The 22,937-nt window shown below is 42.1% G+C and overlaps 1 protein-coding gene across 1 annotated transcript; it reads right to left on the reverse strand.

Moving 5' to 3' along the window:
* Nucleotides 1-1,374: 1,374 nt before the first annotated feature.
* Nucleotides 1,375-21,571, reverse strand: C26H16orf87 (chromosome 26 C16orf87 homolog). The gene is made up of 4 exons (XM_051168829.1): nt 21,399-21,571; nt 14,980-15,076; nt 5,756-5,938; nt 1,375-2,004 (listed from the first exon to the last, which is right to left on the reverse strand). The coding sequence occupies exons 1-4, from the start codon at nt 21,462-21,464 to the stop codon at nt 1,886-1,888; spliced, it is 465 nt and encodes a 154-aa protein (XP_051024786.1). The 5' UTR covers nt 21,465-21,571; the 3' UTR covers nt 1,375-1,885.
* Nucleotides 21,572-22,937: the final 1,366 nt, after the last annotated feature.

Here is a 22,937-nt window from a genome sequence, read left to right on the forward strand (position 1 = left end):
CTCTCAGCTACTGCTCCAGCGGGCTGTGGCCTCGGATCCCTTCCTTCTCTATCCTCACGGACTCTAATCGTCTGGAACCACAAGTCCAGAATGAATTCTTCCTTCTACAGGTTGTATCCGTACGTGGTATAGTACCACAACATTACAAAATAATACCATGTGACTCATAGCTATGTATTTTTGTTTTGTGGGTTGTTTTTAAATTTTTGGTTTTTCTAGACAGGGTTTCTCTGTGTGGTCATGGCTGTCCTGGACTCGCTTTGTAGACCAGGCTGGCCTCGAACTCACAGTGATCCACCTGTCTCTGCCTCCTTGAGTGCTAGGATTAAAAGTGTGTGGCTTTGTTTTGTTTTTTTGAGAGAGGGTTTCTTTGTCCTGTCCTGGAATTAAAGACATGCACCACCACCTCCTGGCTAAACATGTATAATTGTATATCTCAAAATAAACATATACAAACTAGGGGGATTTTAAAAAAGCAAAAATGTCTGACAAGTCAGCTCAGTGGTTAGGATCACGTGCTGTTCTCACAGAGGCCTAACAGTTCCAGTCAGTGGCTCTCAAGCACTCTAACTCCAGCGTCCTGTTCCAGCCTTCCAGGCACTGTTATGCATGTGTGTGGGTGTGCGTGCACTTTAATGCACACCAGGCATACACGCGTGTGAGTGTGCATGCATTTTAATGCACACCATGCATACACACAACAGTAAGGGTTTTTTTTTTTTTTTTTAAAAGACTCGTTTTAAAAAATGTCATTAAAAATGACTCTTTTTCCCAAGACAGCTGTGGAAATTCCAACCAGATTGGGGAAAAAAGAATGAAAACAAGTCAAGTTGCTAACAGGTGTGATGAGCTGCATCACTACACTGTCAGGCAAAGTGCAAAGAGTGTCCGGAAGAGTGACTTAACACTGCGAACACTGCTGAAATACTTCACAAATTTTACAAACATCCAACTAGCACAAATACTATACCACACTATTTAATCCACTCACTTTCAATATTAAGGTTTATTTTTTTCCCAGGATGAAGTAACAGTTTAAATAATTACCAGAATTATGTATAAATGAACATTCATTCAGACAAAACATCACTGTTTACAAGTAGCTAAGAAATATTTTGCATGTAATAAATATATCCTGTGTTTAGGTTAACAGGCACCATCTTGTTAACAGAAAAGTTTTTTTAACCAATAAATAAACATTCAAGAAAACAAGGTGTTTATATCTGAAATATGACACAGCCTTAAATGCTTTTCTTCATATAGCACCCAAATTTTCAAACTGCCTAAAGATTTCTGAAAATATAACTCCTACCTTAAATCATTAAAATAGTGGCCAAGAAAAAGGTCAATTGAAGACAGAATTTATAATCTATATTCGTAATTCTCCATTCAATAAAATATCAATTACCAATTTATTAAAAGTCAGTGAGTTGTATATATGCAATCTGTTTACGATGAAAGACTCAAATATATATATTTAAAAGTCACTCTTTTGACAGTACTTAAAATATTGCATCTCTGGTGCAAACCTGAAAACTATGAAGCACTGTAACTGCCCTAGTTTTTGTATTTCCACCTTCACACCTATTTCTTCACTCTGTAAATATCCATCCAGTTTTGGGGACTATTTTTGGTAGGTTTTTAAAAAAATACATTTAGTTATATCCCAACACAAAACACTGATAATAATCCTTGGTAAACAAGGAAAACCCAGCAAAGTCTAAACATACAGCTTTGCTCCCAAAGCATGGCACCGGACTAAATAACAAAAAAGCAATCAATGGCCCTCATTCATACAGTCAGAGCGCTCCTGAGAGTCCACAACTGTTTGAGAATTTGCTGATGTAATCCTGAAGAAAGTGGCAACAGATTTTGCAGACAAGTATCAGAGAATAAGTCTTTGATTGATGATTTTTCTATTTATTTCTGCCAAGGCGACTGAAAACACGAAAGCCTTTTCATCAGAGAGGTTAGCATAGATGTCAATTTCCTTTTCCTGTTTTTCTGTTGAAAGAAAAAGGGAAAGCTTAATATAAAGGTAGCAGGTGCAGTAGCTTAAAAACATTTTTTGAGGCTTTCAAATATTTAAATGGCAAACATATATGTGTGTGTGTGTGTGTACATATAAATAATGCTACACTATGTAATTCTACTAAACTGAAACTTTTTAATGAAATTTGAAGTGAAGACCAAGTGGAGACTATAATTCTATTTGTCTACTAATTTATATAATTTCTGTAAGCATCTCCTATTTTCCTTTCCCCTCACCAGTATGAACTGTCTCTGTCAAGATTAAGTTTTCACTTGGGTCACCAACCATAACTTTCTGAATACACTAACATCTTCCCTTCAGCCTCACTACAGAAAAAACAACTTACTCTGCAATTGCTATCTTTTTTCTACCCAATAACAAAAGCAAACCATGTTCAAAGCAGAAACTCTGAAAATTAAACAAGAGAAAACTTCCCTAGAGCCATAAATCAACCACAACAACATCTTTGGGCATGTTCCAAATTATTTTTCACATTTTAAAATAATTCTACTTTTATTTTAATATTTTGCTACATGAATCAAAATTAAGCATACAAAAAATTTGGCCAATTCGTTTTGGAAAAAATTTGGTTTTGCTTTTTTGGTTTTTCGAGACAGGGTTTCTCTGTGTAGTCTTGGCTGTCCTGGACTCGCTTTGTAGACCAGGCTGGCCTTGAACTCACAGCGATCCACCTGCCTCTGCCTCCCGAGTGCTGGGATTAAAGGCGTGCACCACCACGGCCGGCTTGTTTTGGTTTTATGTGCATATTTCTAATTTCTTACTACTTCCCGTGCGTTGCTCCTTCCTGCTGCTATGGAACAAGCCTGCAGCGATGTGACACTCTTGTATGACACTCCTTCCTGAGCTTTCTGTGTTCATCTTCTACTCTAGAAAATTAGCGGCTCGCTCTTTGCATGTCTCACACGCTCTGCTTATCCCTTCATCTTATATTTAATCCACAATTTTAATAACATCAATTTTCAATGTCTACATTATGACTGTGAGTGTGTTTACATTTCTTGACGTACCACTATTTTCTCAGAAGAATCCTATTTATTTAATTCTGTAAGAGAGAGAGAGAGAGAGTGGGGGGGGGGGGGGAGAATGCGCGTGCACACAGGTAGAAGCTAAGGATGGCTGGTCAGAGTCTGTTCTCTCCTTCCTTGTGGGTTTCAAAGCCCCAGCTGAGGCGGCGGGCCTGGCGGCAGGGCCTGTGCTTGCTGAGCACTTCCCCAGCCTTAAGTGATTCTTCATTTGCTTAGTTCTCGTTTCTAATTCAACTCAGCTCTCTTCTACTTGTACACATCTTTCAGGATGTTCACACATAATTTTATCTTCATGGGAAGGTTTCTTCAAGTGCCCCAATCTGTTGCGTCTGAAATGGCTGTTCTGGAGGCTTCCAGGCCAGTTTCACCCCAGTCCTTCTTCCAATGGAGCCTCTCCTCCTCTCTGGGCTGCTTTGTCCTAGATCCCAGTGCTCTTTCTTGGCTCTCTTCTTCATTGTGGGGTATGCAACACTCAGTTGCTTCCTGAGAAAGGAGTAATGGGTAGCATACTTTTTGAAACCCTGGATTTCAGAAAGTATCATTAGTCTACTTTCACAGTAAATTGCAGTTAATGACATAAATTGTCTTCTGACTACTGGTATCACTGTTGAGAAAATTTTTTTTTTTTTTTTTTTTTTTTTTTGGTTTTTCAAGACAGGGTTTCTCTATGTAGCCTTGGCCATCCTGGATTCACTTTGTAGACCAGGCTGGCCTCGAACTCACAGCGATCCGCCTGCCTCTGCCTCCCAGTGCTGGGATTAAAGGCGTGCGCCACCACGCCCGGCTTGAGAAAATTTTTTTAAAAATTGGGTTGGGGCGTGGGGGGTTTCTCTCTGTAGTCTTGGCTGTCCTGGACTCACTTTGTAGACCCCACTGGCCTCAAACTCACAGTGATCCACCTGCCTCTGCCTCCTGAGTGCTGGGATTAAAAGCATGCACTAGCACGCTTAGCTCTCAAACCATTTTTAAAAGCTGTTTTTTAAGTTACTGCTTAATTTCCATACCATGAAATACTGTGCTCTGACAGGTGCATATATTCATGCAACCCAAATGTTAGTTTGTTGGGTTGACCGAAAACTACCTCTCAGTCTTGGGCATTTGACCACCTGGTCCCGGGCTGGTTAGGTAAGTGGTGTGGTCTTGCTGAAGGAAGCACAGCATCGAGTGATGGGGCCCTGAGACCTAAATGGTTTGCCTACCTCCTTTGCCCTCTCTGCTTCAAGCTTGTAGGGGAGATGTGAGCTTTCTGCATCCTGTTCCTGCCACCATGCCTGCCGCACCTCTCCACCATAATGCTCCAGTATCATTCTGGAAGCGCAAGCCCAGGCCTCCTCTACACGGTGTTTTCAGTCACGGTGTCTCATCACAGCAACAGAGAAGTCACTAACACAAACCTTGTGTTTGTAACTAACACAAGATCCCTGTGTCCCTTCCTAGAAAGTCCCTCCTGTTCACACTGCACTCATTTGTGACCCAATGGATTTTTTCTTAAGACTAAAATAAATGTCATCAGATATTGTGTGTAGCTTCTTTTCTTCTGTGTTTTAACACTTTCTAGTGCTATTCATATAGACCCGTATGTTCCTCATGAGGCAGTATTCCACTGCATTCACTCAAATATACTGATTATTCTTTTTGTCTGAAAGTCCAGATATTTTTCCTTTGGCTAAGCAGAACGACGATACGCGTTGTTCTCACTTTAACCTTCCCCTGGGCTGGGGCTTCAGGGCCCTTTCAGTGTGTCTCAGGTGTGCAGAGATTTCTGGAATTCCTCAGCAATGTCCTTGTCTTCCGTCTTCTACACTCTCTGATTCTAAAACTATTTACAGATGTTAGACTTTCACACATCTTCTCCATTTATTCCTATACTTCTTGGATTCTTTCTTCAATTTTATTTTTAAAACTATTAAGGTTTTTCATGTTGTTTTTCAGTATTTTAAAGCGGATATTCTAAAAAGTATTTTCTAGGTGAGTTTTGTCTTTACAACCACACTTGTTCCTCTTTCCTGAGCAGCATTTTTTTTTTTTAATTTTTTTGAGACAGGGTTTCTCTGTGTAGCCTTGGCTGTCCTGGACTCACTTTGTAGACCAGGCTGGCCTCGAACTCACAGCGATCCGCCTCCCAAGTGCTGGGATTAAAGGCGTGTACTACCACGCCCAGCTAACATTTGCATTTTTAGAGAAAATATTTTTATATATAACATTAAGTATTTGAAGAAATGCAAAATGTAGTTAACAAATAATAATTATATTGAAGATGAAGTTGTGTTGGCTGAGGGTTCTAAATAAATATAAAGATTTGCTTTTTTTTTTAAAGTACATTTTTACAGGTATCTGAAATATGTCGTAAATATACAATTATCTTTGAACTTTTTTTTACCACCAGTTTATAACAATGTGGATTTTACATAATGTAACCCTTTATGTTTCAAGTAAGACTTGGTGTTGTATTTTGTAAGGGCTCGGAGTGTGGTTCAGTAGTCGAGGCTTATCTGGACTGTGTACTGAGATCAAAGCCCAGTACTGCAATGAAAAACAGGAAATGTTTGTGAACCAAAATATGAATTGTGATTTTTTTTATGCGTGAGAGCTCAAAGCTCCCATTATATTCACTACTCTTAAGGAATTACGGTCTCTTATCAGCACACTTGACAGCAGGCTGCGGGGTTAGCCGTACCTCTCTCTTCCTCGTGCTTTTTGGCAGACGTGCTTTTCGGTCTTCCTCTTCCTCGTCTGATATGGTCTGAATGGCTGTTACTTCGAGATCGCTTTCTGTTTTCTAAATCTTTATTTACTGTAGAATTTATCTTCTCTCTCCTAACTCTCTCTGTTCGCCTCCTCTTGGCCTCGTGTTTGTTTTCTGTACGGATGAATAAAAGTGATTTATTTTAGGGCTTCACAACAACTGTTTGTCCAAGTTCTCAGCACCTTCCTTTTACTTTCTGGCTATTTTGTGCTTCTGTACAACTCCAGCCACACACCTCTCTCTCTCTCTCTCTCTCTCTCTCTCTCTCTCTCTGTCTCTCTCTCACAGACACACAGACACACACACACACACGCACACACACACACACACACACACACACACACAACTCTGGCCATCCCACCCCCCACTCCCCCAACACACACACAGACACACACACAGGACAAAGATTCGGGATTCAGATCTGCGCCCGTTAGAGACACTCTTGTGAGGGAAAACATTTGGCAGCTGTAATTTCAGCCCCTGTAAGTTTGAACTACTCCACCACAACCCTTCTGCTCTGTTCATCATCTTTCCAAGTTTAACACAGTGAAATACGCGGAGAGGGTGGAGGGTGAGTCCGCTGCTTCCTGCCCCTAAATTACTGATTGAATTAAGTATGTCAAACGTACAGACGCAAAACTGGCCTTAGGCATAACAAAGGTTAGCAAAAAAAAAAAAAAAAAAAAAAAAAAAAAAAAAAAAAGCACAGAGCACCCATATGACATATGACACAGAAAACAAGGAATTTTCACTTAATCGCTGATGTAACAGAATCTTGTTCCATAAATGGAGTAAGAAACCCAGACACTTTACTACTACAGTGATTCATCACTGCAAGAAGCTACTCCCCGTACGCCAAACAAATCAAAATGTAAGATTAAAATATTTTTACTTCAAAATGCATCTAACTTCAAAAATCAGAGAGCTAACTTCCCAAATACCCAACTTTACAATTGTTAGGAGGGAAAGATGGCGACTTCAGGACCAGTGGGAGCTACGCAGTGAGCCGATCTTTAAGGGGGAGGGGGGTGGAGACACATAGCGTCGCATGTCCTTGGAAAGCAGAGGCAGGTGGATCTCTGTGAGTTTGAGGACAGCCTGGTCTACATAGAGTTTCAGAACAGCCAGAACTACCTAAAGAGATCCTGTCTCAAAAACAAACAAGGGGCTGGAGAGATGGCTCAGTGGTTAAGAGTACTGGCTGCTCTTCCAGAGGTTTTGAGTTCAATTCCCGGCACTCACATGGCCGCTCACAACTGTCTGTAACTCTAGTTCCAGAGGATCTGACATCCTCTCATAGACATACGTGCAGGCAAAACACCAATGCAAATAAAATAAATTAATTAAAAGAAAACAAAACAATAGCAACACAGCTGTAACAAGAATATCCTAAAACTTCCAGTATATGATATTAAAAGTTCAAACTACTTAGCCACATATACATGGCGCTACAGATAATTATATAAGCCACTATATATTCATACGCATGCGCATTATACACACAGATATGGACATATATTATAAATAATATTAAAGAGCCTGTTGTTGTCTTTCTAGTTAGGCTACATCATTTGCTAAACAAAGAGCAAGCAGAGAAAATTTTCATTTGTAAGTTATTAAACCTACAAAACAAATGAGTGAGAGATCAGAGTATCACCACTTTTTAACTTGCAATGAATTAAACATCAACTACCAACATCACTAAATGACAGACAGACTCGAATTATCTGTTATAGTCAGGTAAAAAATACAAATAAACAATCCAGTCTCGTGTTTTTTTTGTTGGTTTTGAGTAAAAGCTTGTGTTTTTATTGTCTTCATAAGGAAGTCAGCTTACACCTGGACCAGCGCCCTCTCTCCTTACATAGCCTCCCCGGTCAAAAGTTCACCTCTCTCAAGAGCTAGTGCTCCCTTAGGTCCGCAGTTGGGCTCAACACACTGGAGTCTCAGCACAGTCTTCTCTATAGTTTTAGCAGCTTTAGGGAGAATAGCTTGGCCTGCCCGCTGCAGTGCACTGTTTCCTGCCACCCACCGCTTTCCCTTCCTGTGTTGGGTCACGCTGTGGGGCTGCTGCCTGCCACCTTTCTTGCAGAATGTCTGGCGGGTCTAAAGAATGCTCATCACAAGCAGAAGCAGAACCGGCAATGAAAGCCAGTCGCATCAGTTTTAGACCTGACTTTCAACTTATAAAAAACAGGTCACTTAAGGAATGTGCTCGCCTACATCACTAGGATACCAGCACAACAAAGCTTTCTGGTCAGTGTCTTATCACAGCAACAGAAAGCAAACTAGGACAGTGGGGAAACAGAATATGAACAGAAGCTGGTGTCATGGTTTGAAGGAAAATGGGCCGTACAGACACATAGGGATGGCATTACTGGAGGGTAGGTATGGCCTTGTTGAAGGAAGTGTGTCATTGAGGGTAGGCTTTGAGATTTCAGAAGCTCAAGGCAGTGTGTGTGTGTGTGTGTGTGTGTGTGTGTGTGTGTGTGTGTGTGTGTGTGTGTGTGTGTGTGTGTGTGTGTGTGTGTGTGTGTGTGTGTGTGTGTGTGTGTGTGTGTGTGTTCCTGCTGCCTGCTGACTCAGATGTGGAACTCTCAGCTCCCTCTCCAGCACCATGTCTGCCTGCACGTCGCCATGTTTCCCGCCATGATGATAATGGACTGACCCTCTGAACTGTGAGCCAGCCCCAGTTCAATGTTTTCCTTATTAAGATCTGCTGTGCTCAGAAATGCAGGGGTAGGCAGATCTCTGGGAGTTCGAGGCAAGCCTGGTCTACGAATTGAGTCCAGGACAGCCTGTCTCAGGAGAAAAAATTGCTGTGGTGGTCATGGTGTCTCTTCACAGCAACAGAACCCTAACTAAACAGCTGAATATTCAATATTAAGAAATGTTCATTAATGTTTTAAAACAGTACGGTGTTTTCAGTTTTAAAGGTCTTTCTTTTCTTTTAGGGACTGAAGAGACAGCTTAGCAAGTGCTTGTCACACAAGCATGACAACTCAAGCTTGATCCTCAGCACCCATATAAAAAATATGGGGCCGGGCGTGGTGGCGCACGCCTTTAATCCCAGCACTTGGGGCAGGCGGATCGCTGTGAGTCCGAGGTCAGCGTGGTATACAAAGTGAGTCCAGGACAGCCAAGGCTACACAGAGAAACCCTGTCTTGAAAAACAAACAAACCAAAAAAAAAAAAAAAAAAAAAAAAAACACCAACAAAAACAAAAAAAACAAAAACCAAGTTTGTGTGTGTGTGTGTATGGTTTTGTTTGTTTGTTTTGAGGCCTCAAACTCAGGAGATCCACCTGCCTCTGCCTCCCTGAATGCTGAGATTAAAGGCCTGTGCCACCTCTGCTGGCATTTTATTCTACAAGTTTTATAGTTAACATTCTAGAAAGAAAAGATACGGCCAGTAATTAACTGTAAAATGGTACCTCTAATGAGAGTCTCCATCTGGAAAATAAACTTAAAGATATAGAGCACACTGAGTTAATTAACACTCCCTTAGTAATGGTAATTGGCTAAATAGTTGATTTAGAAATACTCTGGGGAGGCTGAGATGGTCTGGGGGCGAGGAGCACTTTGATCCCTGGAACCCACATGGTAAGAGAGAGAACCAGTTTTGGCATGCTGTCTTCTTACCCCACTTCCAACGTGCATGCCAGCACATGTGTTCCTAGTAAGTAAATGTGGGCTTGGTAGATTCACAATGTTAAGAAGCAGAGTTTCCTTCAGTTCTTCTTTTACAGAAATCTCTCAGCACTGGATGCGGTGGTGCAGGCCCACAAATGCTAGCACCTGGAAGACCTGACCATCCTGGGCTCACACCATGTTCTAGGCCAGCAGGGGCCACACAGTAATATAGATATTGAACGTCAGGCTTCATTGCAAAGCTTTTGGGGGGGGGGGGGGCGGTGCTCAGTGGGTAAAGAAGTTGCACAGGCCTGACAGTCTGAGTTTTATCCCTGTACCATGGTGAAAAGAAAGCAGACTTCTGAAAGCTACTGTCTGACTCCCATGCTTAATGCAGCACATGGTGCCAGCGCACACACACGAGGGGCAACACAGCTTAAAGCAACAGTGACAGGTATTGAGCCAAAAGCTTTGCGTATGCAAGAGGCATTCTTCCGCTAATCTACACCTCTACCCCTTTAAAAAGCATAATTCTTAAACTGTCAGTCAACCATTCATTTTAGAAATGCAATCCTCAATTAATAACAATTCTTACACTATTATTTTATGTGTACAAGTGTTCTGTCTACATGTATTTCTATGTACCACATGCATACAATGCTCCAGAAGCCAGAAGGAGCCGCTGAAGTCCTTGGAACTGGAGTCATAGACATTTGTGAGCCTCATAAGGATACTGGGAATTGAACCACAGTCCTCTGGGGGAGTAGTAGTCAATGCTCTTAGCTGCTGGTCCATTTCTCTTTTTAAAAATACTTATCTATTTCATACAACAAAAATGTAACACGTATCTCATTTGGAAATACATTAAAGAATAATTGCCTAAGGTTCTAGGTTTCCGCCCAAAACATTATTTTTTGTTATTACTTATCATGTGTGGTTTTGTGTGCATGTGCATGCACGAATGTGCCATGTGCAGGGCAGAGGACAACTTGTGTAGTCAGTTCTTTCCTTCCACTGCATGGGTCTGGGGATCACACTCAGACTGACAACAGATGTCTCCACCCAGCACACTGAGCCATCCCACTGGTCCTTATGTCTGTCTGTTTGTGTGTGTGTGTGTCTCTCTCTTTGTTTTGTTTTTCAAGACAGGGTTTCTCTGTGTAGCTTTGGCTGTCCTGGACTCACTTTGTAGACATCCCTGAATACTGGGATTAAAGGCACCATGCCTGGCTCCAGTTATTTCTTAATAGTCCTTTATTTGTAAAACTTATCTCTCTTCTTCTCACCAAAATTAATTGTAAACATTTACAAATTCCTTGCCTTATGTTGTGGTTGTGAGCCTACGCTTTAATGGCTGAGCCATCTCTCCAGCCCAAAAACTCCTCGCTGTTTATAATAGGCCATACACTCCCCAGTGCTGAGGGCAGGGACTAATGGAGTTCTACCACTTAACATTGCTTTGAAAAGTTTTCCATGGTCAGTACATAAAAATTTTTATCACTCTAACTAGTACATACTGTTCTCTAAATGATGTACCCTATTTTAACCAATCTCCTACTTGTGACGTATGGTTGTTAACATTTGCTATTGCAATATGATGCCTTGAAATTTCACCTAATTCCTTGTGCTTATAAACAAAGTCTTAAGTTACATGCCTACTCAAAAAGAATTCCAGATACTAGGTTAGGTACACTTAAAATTTCTAACCATTGCTTTAAGACTGCACTATGAAAAGGCTTTGCCTAGTCCTACTGTTTAAGTACAAAAGATCCTGTAAAAATGCACACTTGCCGGTGAACTGCAAGGCGGATTAACTCAACAGAACTTCAATGACTGTGGAGAGACGGAAGGCTGCAGGCGCAGAACCTAACACAGTTTACCCTGGCTACCTTTTATCCTTCTGACTAACAGACAAAGTGGTTTGAAACCTATCAGAGCTCACTAGCTTCCACTAAGTAAAAATCTCAGTGTCATCAACAGCATCAGATTAACAGCAGAGCTTTCCCTGTTCTGCTTTAACTCACCTACCTAGTGTTTCTACTAATGTATTTGAAAAGCGCCTGGACTTGTAGCCTTTCTTGTTCTCTTACTTTTTAAAACTTCATCAAGCTGTTACCATTTTAGAGCATGAGATTTAAGGCAGGCTACATCTGTGTTCCTGGGTTATCTCATATTTGGCATCAGAATAAATTCTCTATGATTTTGAGGTGAGAGTTATGTCTTTTGTGCTTGCTGTACATATTTTTATGCTCATAAAAACACAGTATAACCTCTATGGAAAACAGTGCAGATTTTTTTTTTAAGCACACTAGAAGTATCATATATGACCCAATGACTCCATTACTAGGTACACATATAAGGCAAATCAAATGAACACATGAAAGACTTGCCTAGACTTCTCTGTTTACTCCAATACCACTCATAACAGTGGCTCTCCATAGCTTGGAATTAACTCAGTGTTCATCAAAGATAAACTGGAGAGTAAAATCACATACCCATGTATGCATGAGCTTTAAGTCTAGGACCATAACCAACAGAATGGTGTTCACACTCAGGGAAGCTCTTCCCTCCTCAGTTAACGCTCTGGAAAACCCCTCCATTATGCCCAGAGACATGTTTCCTAGGTGACTTTAAATCCAATAAAGCTGACAATGAAGACTAACCTCACAGAGAACATTGCATTAAATTAAATAAACAGTGGACAAACCAGCAATGCTGTATATTGTCATGTTTCCACAACAGTGGTTATGGGAAGGCACAAAGGACAGGAATAAAAATAGAATAAGTAACATGTACCAAGATAAAATTCGACAGTGTTCTTAGCGTAGTTTGGTAACTACAGTTTACGATAATTTACAACAGATTTCCAATAACTAAAATATCCGAAAGCTCCCATTACAGAAATAAGTGTTTGAGGAAATACAAATGCTAATAGCTCTGGCCATATACATCACTTGTACGATTTAAACGTTTGGGTTAAACCCTATAGATATTTACAAGTATTATACATCAATTATATTTTTTAAATGACCTTTTTTGTTTTGTTTTGTTGTTTTTCAAGACAGGGTTTCTCTGTGTAGCCCTGGCTGTCCTGGACTCACTCTGTAGACCAGGCTGGCCTCTGAACTCACAGCGATCCACCTGCCTCTGCCTCCCAAGTGCTGGGATTAAAGGTGTGCGCCACCACACCCGGCTTTCAAATGTACTTCTTAAAATTCCCTATAAAGTATGGATTACCAAGATAACTCTTTCTTTTCTTTTCTTTTTTTTTTTTTTTTACGTGTGTGTGTGTGTGTGTGTGTGTGTGTGTGTGTACACTTGTATGTGCACAAATGGAGACCAGAGGACACCCTGGGGTGCCATTCCCATGGAGACCATCTACCTCCTCTGTTTTTTGTTGTTGTTTGTTTTTTTAATTGAGTTTCAAATGACCCAAGTTAGCCTCGTGTTGGCAGTCCACCTGGGAAGGCGGAGGACAGCCTACATCTCAGTTCTCTCCTTTTACGTTTACATGGTTCTGAAAACTGAGTTCATGTTTCTAGGCTTGTTCGTCAAGCATCTTTCTTGACCCCCTGAGCCATCTCACTGGCCCTAACTCTACTATTTACTCTTTCATCTTCCTGGAATAGCCGCCTGTTATCACAGCTACCCGCTTCCTCCTGCTCAGGCTCAGCTTAAATATCATTACCTCAGAAAGACTGTCATAAGCATTTATACCAAATATGGCCTCCGGTCACATGACAGGACTGGCCCTTTGGCTCTCTCCCATGCTTATCTGCACTGTCTACCTCACACACATGAGAACATAAACTCCAGGACAGCAATGAGCACGGCATCACAGGAGAGCCCATGCTCATGCGAGGGTCTCTCCATTCATTCATTTTTGAGACAGGGTCTCTCTCACCATGTAACCTTGGCTGACCTGACACACACACACACACACACACACACACACACACACGTCTACCTGCCTTTGCGTCCCTGTGTGCTGGGACTAAAGGCGTGCACCACCCAGCCAATGTACTCTTTCTGAATTCACTTTTCTAGTTTTATTAAATTAACAAGGTTTATCCTTTAATAAACATGCCTATTGAATAAATCCAATTTGTCCACATTAACAAAAAAGAAACAAGTATAAGCAAAAATATTTTCCAAATACTCTCAAGCAGGGAATTGTGAAAAATAAATTCCAGTCATATTGAACCAAGTTACTCTTTTCCAGACATTATTAAAACAAACAAACAAACAAAAAACTTTACTCTTCATCAAAAAAACAAAAAATAACAAAAACAAAACAACAACAACAAAAACCTTCTCTTTACAACAGATGGAAATCACTGCAGAAAACCATAACCAACTACAATGCAGAGTGTGGAGTCCAGCCCCAGCTGGGGCATCTACAGCCCAGCTCCTGCTCCTAAGACTCAGGGAACACTAAGGAAAGGGGTAAAGGACTCTAAGTGCTGGAGGAACAGGAAGTTTGCACAAGTCTCATGGGTGAGCCCCATGAAGTCTCACCAACATGGCTGCCTAAACAAGACCTCAACAGGGATGAGAAAGGAAGCTCATGAGCCCTCAACACAAAGCTAAGGAACGCCAAGAGGGAGAGAAATAATATTCCTCAAGGAGGGGCACACCAATTAACTATCTAATATCATATGGTCAGCCCTGAAAACACATACGTACAGTTAATGTTATATGGAGTGAGCAGGCTGTATTTCTGTATTTAGGAATACACTCTCATACACACACATATACACAACAACAACTAAAGAAAAAGAGGTCAGAGGTCAGGCACTTGAGAAAGAGTATGTGGTTGTACAGGGAGGGAATGGAGGGAGGAAAGGAATAGGAGAAATGACATAATTGTAAGCTTAAAAAACAAACAAAAAATAGAGCAGGGTGTGGTGGCGCACGCCTTTAAGCCCAGCACTCGGGCGGCAAAGGCAGGCGGATCGCTGTGAGTTCGTGACCAGCCTGGTCTACAAAGCTAGTCCAGGACAGCCAAGGCTACACAGAGAAACCCTGTCTCGAAAACCAAGAACAAAAACAAAATAGCAAAAATAAAAAATAAAACAAAAAAATTCGACGTTATTACAAATTTTACTAGCATTGTGAACGGGAACAAAAAGACAATGTCCTCCCAAAAGGCGAAGTGACAGATGATGGCATATCCATAGAAAGAGCTGTACTAACCCAGAAAACAAAGACAGTGACGCCAAATACCTTGTGCAGTGACAGGAGCCAGACAAAGGGTCTCACAAGCTGTGACTCTACAGACAGGACAGGGACAAAGAGCAGCAGGGAGAGGGTGGTGACAGTCAGATGGGAGGCTGTGCCCTTCACCTACCCAACAGCAATTACTATTCTTATTAAGATAGTTTTAATGTGTTTAAACACAATTTTAAATAGATAAAAATAAAAGCTGTAGTACAAACTGTATCAGTGCTATAAGGGGTTAACTTTGTGTGAAAATAAACCAGTGCCACGAGCTAAACTGCTCTGTTTAAGTTTTACAATTACCTGTGGAGGGTGGTGATTTCTCAGAATGTTTTGCATTTAGTAGTTTCCTGCTAATGAATATGTAACCACAGGGACATGATTTACATGCGACAGGAATCTGCAGGGGAGAAAGAAAAACTGGATTACTCTTCTTGCATTGCTGAGTTTCTCAGCACTTACGGAAGCTCTTGGCGAACCACAGATTAAAAGCTCTTTGAGGCAGCTATCATTTCACAAGCACTGACACTTTCCTAGCGCTTATGACACCTGAGGATCTTACAGCGCCAGTCTCATCAATACTAAACGCAATGAAAGTGTGCGCAGATACGAGTGGCCAATGAGAATCTTCACACAACAGGACCGGGGAGGTTAAATATGATAAAAGGCAGTTACACTGCCTAAACTGTTAAGTTGACAGCAGTCTATAGCAAATTGAGAAAAAGAGGGTGGTTAAGGTTGTGGTTAAGATAAACAGAAGATTGAGAGGCCCAGCTAGAATAAGGAATGGAAACTGAAAAGGTAGATCAGCCACGGTTCACAAAAGGACAAAACAAGAAATGGACCAAACCAAGCACTGCTCACATGAGCGGAACCCAAACAACTGAGGGCTATTAACACCACAGCAGGGAAAGCACTTCTATTTTTACATTCAAGTACTGAACACTGGATCTTTTTCATTTTAAAAATATTATTATTAGCCGGGCGTGGTGGCGCATGCCTTTAATCCCAGCACTCAGGAGGCAGAGGCAGGCAGATCGCTGTGAGTTCGAGGCCAGCCTGGTCTACAAAGTGAGTCCAGGATGGCCAAGGCTACACAGGAAAACCCTGTCTCAAAAAACAAAAACAAAAAAAATATATATATTATTATTATCATTAGTGGCATGTGTATGTGTAGGAGAGAGGTGGGGGCCCTGTGGAGTCTACTTTCCTTCCACTTTTACTTGGCTTCGAACTGGAGTTTTTTTGTTTTGTTTTGGTTTGGTTTTTGGTTTTTGGTTTTTCGAGACAAGGTTTCTCTGTGTAGCCTTGGCTGTCCTAGACTTGCTTTGTAGTCCAGGCTGGCCTCGAACTCACAGCGATCTGCCTGCCTCTGCCTCCCGAGTGCTGGGATTAAAGGCGTGCGCCACCACACCCAGCATTCGAACTCGAGTTATAAGGCTTGCTTTCAAACACCTTCACCCACTGAACAAACCACCTCAGCTGCCCTGGTGTTCACTTTATTGAGACAGGGCCTCATGTGGCCCAAACTGGCCTTCCTATATAGCAAAGGTTACCCTTGAATTCTTGATTCTTCTAAGAGCCTTTACCTCCCAGGTGCTAGAATGACAAGCTTGTGTCACCATGCCCACTACAACACAAGATCTTTAATTTACACTTAAGAGACAACAACTGTCTGATGATCTAAATTCAATACCAGGTAAGAGACAGGAGAGAACCAACTCTCAACAGTTGTACCCTATATACATACATGGGAGCAGCTGTACACACATTCCCTAATTAGCTAAGTAATTAAAAAGGCAAAGGACCACAGCAGGACGCGGTGATGTGACTTATAATTCTAGCACAGAAGGCTGAGGGAAGGAGAACACAAGTTCGAGACCTGCCTGGGCTGAACAATCACAATCAGTTCAAGGTTAGTTTAGGCAGCCTGTTTAGACACTGTCACAAGAAAAAAAATTTTTTTACAGTTAGGAATGTAATAATTCAATGGTAGAGTACCTGCCTAGCATGTACTGAATTCAACAATACCTCCAAAGAAAAAATAAGAAGTAAAATTATATAAACTATTTCTATAATTAACAGGTGGAAATTGGTTTTGAGGCCCAGGTGCCCAATAACTAATTCAACTGATAAGATGATTTCCTTTATTTTTTTGTTTTTGTTTGTTTGTTTTTCCAGACAAGATTTTTCTGTGTAGTCTTGGCTGTCCTAAAAATCTATCAGTAGACCAGGCTGGCCTGAAACTCACAAAGATCCGCCTGCCTGTGTCTCTCGGTGCTGAGATTAAAGGCCTGGGCCACCACCTGCTTGGCAAGATAATTTCTTTTAATGAGTTCCACTCAAGATACTTTCCTATGTCTGAGCTAATTCATTCTAAAATCCTGTTTTAAAATGGCACATCCCTCTCAACTCCTGCCCCAGAAATTTAAAACCAAACAAACAAACGAAACGAAACAAAAACACACCACAACCACTGCAATCAGATCCCATAAAAAGAATTTTCAAGCAGGTTGAACAATTTGTTTAAGTAATGTCAGTCTCGTTAATTTATAGCATTAGGGGGGTTTTATAAAAATACCCTAAACACTCCTTAAATTTCATTTGACATTAAGTTAATAATAATTTAAGTTCTGGTGTTATTTTTTATTTTTCATGAAAAAAAATCAAAAGCATTATTTATTAGGATTCATTATTTACCAATTTATTCTTTTAAAAATACTTACGTTGTATATTTTAAAGGGGAAAAGGAGTTGGGTACACATTTGCTCAGTGTCATATTACTGGTGACTAGACCCGTGTCCAGCACAAAACAGACATTCAAGAGGTATTTGTGGGAGAAGAAAAACCTATTAGATATAAAAATGGTAAAACTGATAGAATCTGCAAGCAAAAATTTGGACTTGAAATTGTCCAGAAAAGAAAAAAAAAGTTTTTCAAATGCTACCAAAAAAAAAAAAAAAAAAAAAAGGTTTGGGCACTACAGTATTTCATTAATTTAATCCCTAAAATAACCAAAACCAATACAGAAAACTCATTTATAGAAATCTAATTGTTGGGGGGCTGGGCGTGGTAGAGCACACCTTTAGTGCCAGAACTCAGGAGGCAGAGGCAGGTGGACCACTGTGAGTTTGAGGCCAGCCTGGTCTACAAAGTGAGTCCAGGACAGCCAAGGCTACACAGAGAAACCCTGTCTCAAAAAAACCAAAAAAAGAAAAAAGAAAAGATATCTCATTGTTTTTGTTTTCTGAGGTCAATAACAAGGATAAAAAACGGCGATTACTTAGAAAGAAACTGAGGGCTGGAGAGATGGCTCAGCCTTTAAAGGCCAGGCTCACATTAAAACATGAGAGATTGAGATTGTTGATGCAAACACCCAGCACTTCCGGAAAGGGGTGGGGGTGGGGGTGGGGGTTCTGGTGCTAAATACAGAGGAACCAAGACCTGGGAACAGATTTAGGTTCCCCAAACGCTATGTTCCAACATGAAAGCAGCTCCATGAACTTGTCATGTAAGAGAACAGACTCCCGATCAAAGCACTTTCCACATACACAGGCGGACACACTAAGCAGGAGGTGACAGCCAACTGAGACACCCTTGCTAGGCCTCCGTGTCATCTCACAAGTCTGTTAGCCCTTTGACTGGTCAGAAATTAGGGTTTTAAGCTGATTCATCCCAAAGGCTTTTTATCTTTTCAGACTTAGGTCTGACACAGAGAGGGGCAGGCAATGGCTGTTAGTGGGCTAAAGATAGCTCAAGTTGTAATGGAGCCAGTAACATTCCCTCCTCTCCACATCACTCAAGTTTTAATCAATCAGCCTTTGTAAGACAGTTTCTTTTCAAGAATTCTGGTTCACAAGACAACCAGAACTTTTTTTTTTCTGGTTTTTTTCAAGAAAGGGTTTCTCTGTGTAACTGCCCTGACTGTCCTGGACTTGTTTTGTAGACCAGGCTGTCCTTGAACTCACAAGAGATTCACCTGCCCCTGCCTCCCAAGTGGTGGGATTAAAGGCGTGTCCCACCACGCCCGGCTTGTACCAGTTTTTTAAGTTTAGAAGATCTAGCCAACTGGAGAAATCTTAAAGATTTGCCACTTATGTTTGTAAACTATCTAGGTGCCAGGCGTGGTGGCATACGCCTTTAATCCCAGCACTTGGGAGGCAGAGGCAGGGGGATCGCTGTGAGTTCGAGGCCAGCCTGGTCTACAAAGTGAGTCCAGGACAGCCAAGGCTACACAGAGAAACCCTGTCTCGGAAGAAAAAAAAAGGAAAGAAAAGAAAGAAAGAAAACTATAAGCAAGATGTAACTCAATATTTATGAAATAATTTATAATCTTGGCAAAACCTAGTGTTTTGTTTTAAAAGTTACTTGCAATTATAATTTTTTTCTAGTTGAAAGCTAAAATCCTCTATTTTTTGAAGTAATTAGAAAGCTAAAATTAACCTATTACTTTCTTCAACTCAATTACTATTATTTAAAAAAAAAAAATCAAAGGGTTCAAGGTCCTGGATTCGAACCTTACCAGTAGGAAATCACCAAAAACCCATTTGCCGTCATATATATTCTCTTCAGTATTGAGAAGCCAAGAAGACAAAGCCAAGTTCCTAGTTTAGAAAGGATTAAATTGTGTCCACTGTCCAAAATTTGCATAATGAATCCCTAAACCCCAGTGTGATAGAATTTCCCAGTAAGGCTTTTCAAAAGATAATTGAGTTTAAGTAAAGTGGAATCTCCTAATGGGATCAGTGGCCTTAATGAGACTAGAGTAAAAAGTTCTGCCTCATGGGGACACCAAGAAGACAACCTGGCGTCCACAAGCCAAGAGGACATGCACTAGAGCACACCCTGGCCTTCAACTCCATCAGAACTGTGAAAAAACAGATTAATGCAGATTAGTATGTCCAGTCTGTGGAATTTATTATTGCATCCAAAACAGACCAAGATCGAGTTGGTTTTATTCAAAGGAATGCATTGGGGCCTGGGAAAAGGCTCAGCAGTTAAGGGGACCGACCAGCTGCCAAATCTCAATTCCAAACCTGCGCATCTCACTTGAAGGACAGAGCAGACTGCCACATGCTGTCCTCTGACTCCCATGGACGAACACAAATATATGCAACATTAAAATGGAAAAAGATACAGGTAGGTGCATTTGTATGCTAAGATGACTGTCATCTTCCCAAATAAAACCTGATTTCGTCAACAGTCTCAAAGACGAGCACAACTTTACCGTCTTCTGCTCTTCCACTGGCCAGGGTTTATGGGTTGCTTGCTTTTTTCACGTTTCAGTTTTTATTACCATCAGTGTGTATACGACTGTGTAGGTCTGAGTACCACAGCACGGATGTGGAGGTCAGAGGTCAGTGTAGTCAGTTTTCTCCTTCCGCCTTTACATAGGCACTGGGGATCTAACACAGGAGGTCAGCCTTGAGCAGAAACCTCCTTCACCTGCTGAGCCATCTCACTGGCCCCTGGCTGGGCTATTAAAAACAGATATTCCCCCCCCCCCAAAAGATTACTTTATGCCAAGTAAAACAAGAAAAGGATTTATAGGGATTTGTGTCCTACAGAAACTGAATGCATTAATTCATATTATATAAGCCTTAACTGGAAATGATTTAAACATCGAAGTCATCTGCCAGCAGGCTGATCACAAAGTCCAAGTTTGATAAAATTTAGTTTGGTGGAAAGAATGCGCGTAACGCTACACTTTGGAAAACATGACTGTTTTTGTAATGCATCCTGGTACGCTCTATCGACTCTGCTTGCACCACTTTCCGTGATCAGCATTTTTAACATTGCCTATAAATCACACTGAATAAAACACATCATACCTTTTTGTTAAAAGATTTAGGAAACCTACAAGAACGCGCCCTAAGTAATATATTAAAAATCGGCTTATTTTAAGACTCCACCCATTTCAAGTGACTCCGGAGACAGAATAAGAGAGAAGGAAGGGGGAGGGGAGGAGAAAGGTAGTCATTTTAGAAAGATTCGTTCTGTGGAAACATAAGTATACTCGGATCTGCATACCGGCAAGAAGGGCCTTAAGGATGGTTTTAATTGAGCGAGTTTTTGTTCATCACGCTGAAATAAGGCGCACTTAAATATTTCTTTAATGAATGAAAAAATGATTGTTATTTTAAAATTACGACTACTACTCCATGGATTCAACCTAAATATGACTGACTTCAAATTCACGAAGCCGCATATTTTATTCTTTAAATATCCGGAAGCAAACATGTCAAAATTACAAGAGTAAATAGCAGGAGTGGGATGGGGCGCACGCAGAGAGCAAGAGCCTCAACGCCGACTTTATTCGATCGTGTTCCGTTAACAACGTAATGGAAGGACTACAAATCACACATTAAAACTGGGGTTTGTTTTGCGGCGTTCCGGAAGTCTACAGATTTGCAAAAAGTTAGCACCGTTACTGTCCTTTTGTCTGTTTTTTTTTTTTTTTTTTTTTTGCTGCCACCCAGGTTGGTGGGGCGACCGTGGAGGAGCAGCACCACCGTGCTCTTCCCCAACCCCGAACAAAGCCATCGGGGGAGACAGGGGTTCCTCGGGCCGACCCGGGACCAGGACGGGCAGCGCCCGTTCCCCGCTTCCAGGCCCCCGCCACCCGCGCCGGGCCACGGGCCGCCGCGCACCGCCAACCGCCGCGGAGCAACGGCCGCCCGCCCAGCCCGCCCCGCCCGCTCCCTCGCGCCGGCCCGGCCCACCTGTTGGTCGCACTCCGGGCACGATTTGGTGGCCATCTTCACTTTCTTGGCTCGAGTTGCAGACATGCTCCCCTCCTGAGCAGCTGTGGCAGCAGCGCCGTAGCTCCGCTGCTCCACTGAGCGCGTCCTCACTCCAGCCGCGACCCAGCCGTGGAGGCGCGCGTGCGCGTGCGCGGGGCTGCGTGCCGGGGGGGCGGGCAGGGGTGGGAGGGTGGGGAGGGAGGGCCGCGGCCCTCCCAGGGAAGTCCCATCGCCACGCCCTCCACAGCGGAGGACCGCTTAGGGGCGTGGCTTCGACGAGACCCCACCAACCAACGCAAGGGTGGGTCGGGCCCTGGGTTTGGGCACACCCCCTTATCGGCCCCAGAACCTGAGACTGAAAATGGATACTGGCAACAGAATATCTGTAAATGTCTGCGATGCTAATCCGCGACAGATTATAATAGACATTCGATGAAACCCCTAGGCTCCCAGCGTCAGGGATTCAAAGTACATTATTCAATAAGCAATTGCCTACAATCCACTGTTAGGCACACTGAAAAAGAAATATCTGCCTTCAAGGAACAGTCCACAGTGCTTTGTTTTTGGCGGGGTGTGGGAGGTTGCCCTGTTTTGATTCCGTGTATCACTGATACTGACTAGGCTAAAATTAAAAGTGAAACATTTGAAAAATGAAACACAATGCCACGCAGTCCTGTAAATCCCAGCTTTTACTGCTCTTGTTCAGATAGACGGTGACAGAGCAGACAGATATATATATATATATATATATTTTTTTTTTTTTTTTAATCTACAGTTTGATTTAGAAAGGAGCGTGAGTTGGGTTTAAAGTTGCAGAAAAGGGAGGGAACACACAAAGCGCCTGCAATTGTTAGAAAGAACCCTCATGCTCTGTACTGTAGGAAAGATATCCCAACAGCAAGACGCTGCCTGTCAAAAAAAAAAAAAAAAAGCCGAAATTGTGAAAATGTAAAATCATTTAAAAGTGTGTTCCCCGATCCAAATGGACACACACACACACACACACTGCCATTTTGGATCAGTAGGAGCAGATGACATCTGGAGTTGACGCCATCATCTTGTAGTCTTGCAAGATAGAAAGATGTGTGTGTGTGTGTGTGTGTGTGGCCACTGAGCCTTGTATTACAGCTCCAGAGGCCCCGCTGTGTGTGACAACATCAGATTTCCCGCAGACCCCCCAAGACATTAGAGATGACACATGACACATCCCTGGAAGAAAAGTTCTCGTCTGGGCCAGAAGAAGAATCACGTGGGCTGTGGGTGGGGTAACTGGAAGACTGGCCCCATCCCAGGATCTGATGTGAGTCCCTCACAAAACCCAGCACACTCCTGTGAGTTCGAGGCCAGCCTGGTCTGCAAAGCGAGTCCAGGATAGCCAAGGCTACACAGAGAAGCCCTGTCTCAAAAAACAAAAACAAACAAACAAAGCCAGGCGTGGTGGCACACACCTTTAATCCCAGCACTCAGGAGGCAGTGGCTGGTAGATCACTGTGAGTTCGAGACCAGCCTGGTCTGCAA

The sequence above is a fragment of the Acomys russatus genome, chromosome 26, assembly GCF_903995435.1.
Source record: "Acomys russatus chromosome 26, mAcoRus1.1, whole genome shotgun sequence".
In the NCBI taxonomy this organism is placed as follows: Eukaryota; Metazoa; Chordata; class Mammalia; order Rodentia; family Muridae; genus Acomys; species Acomys russatus.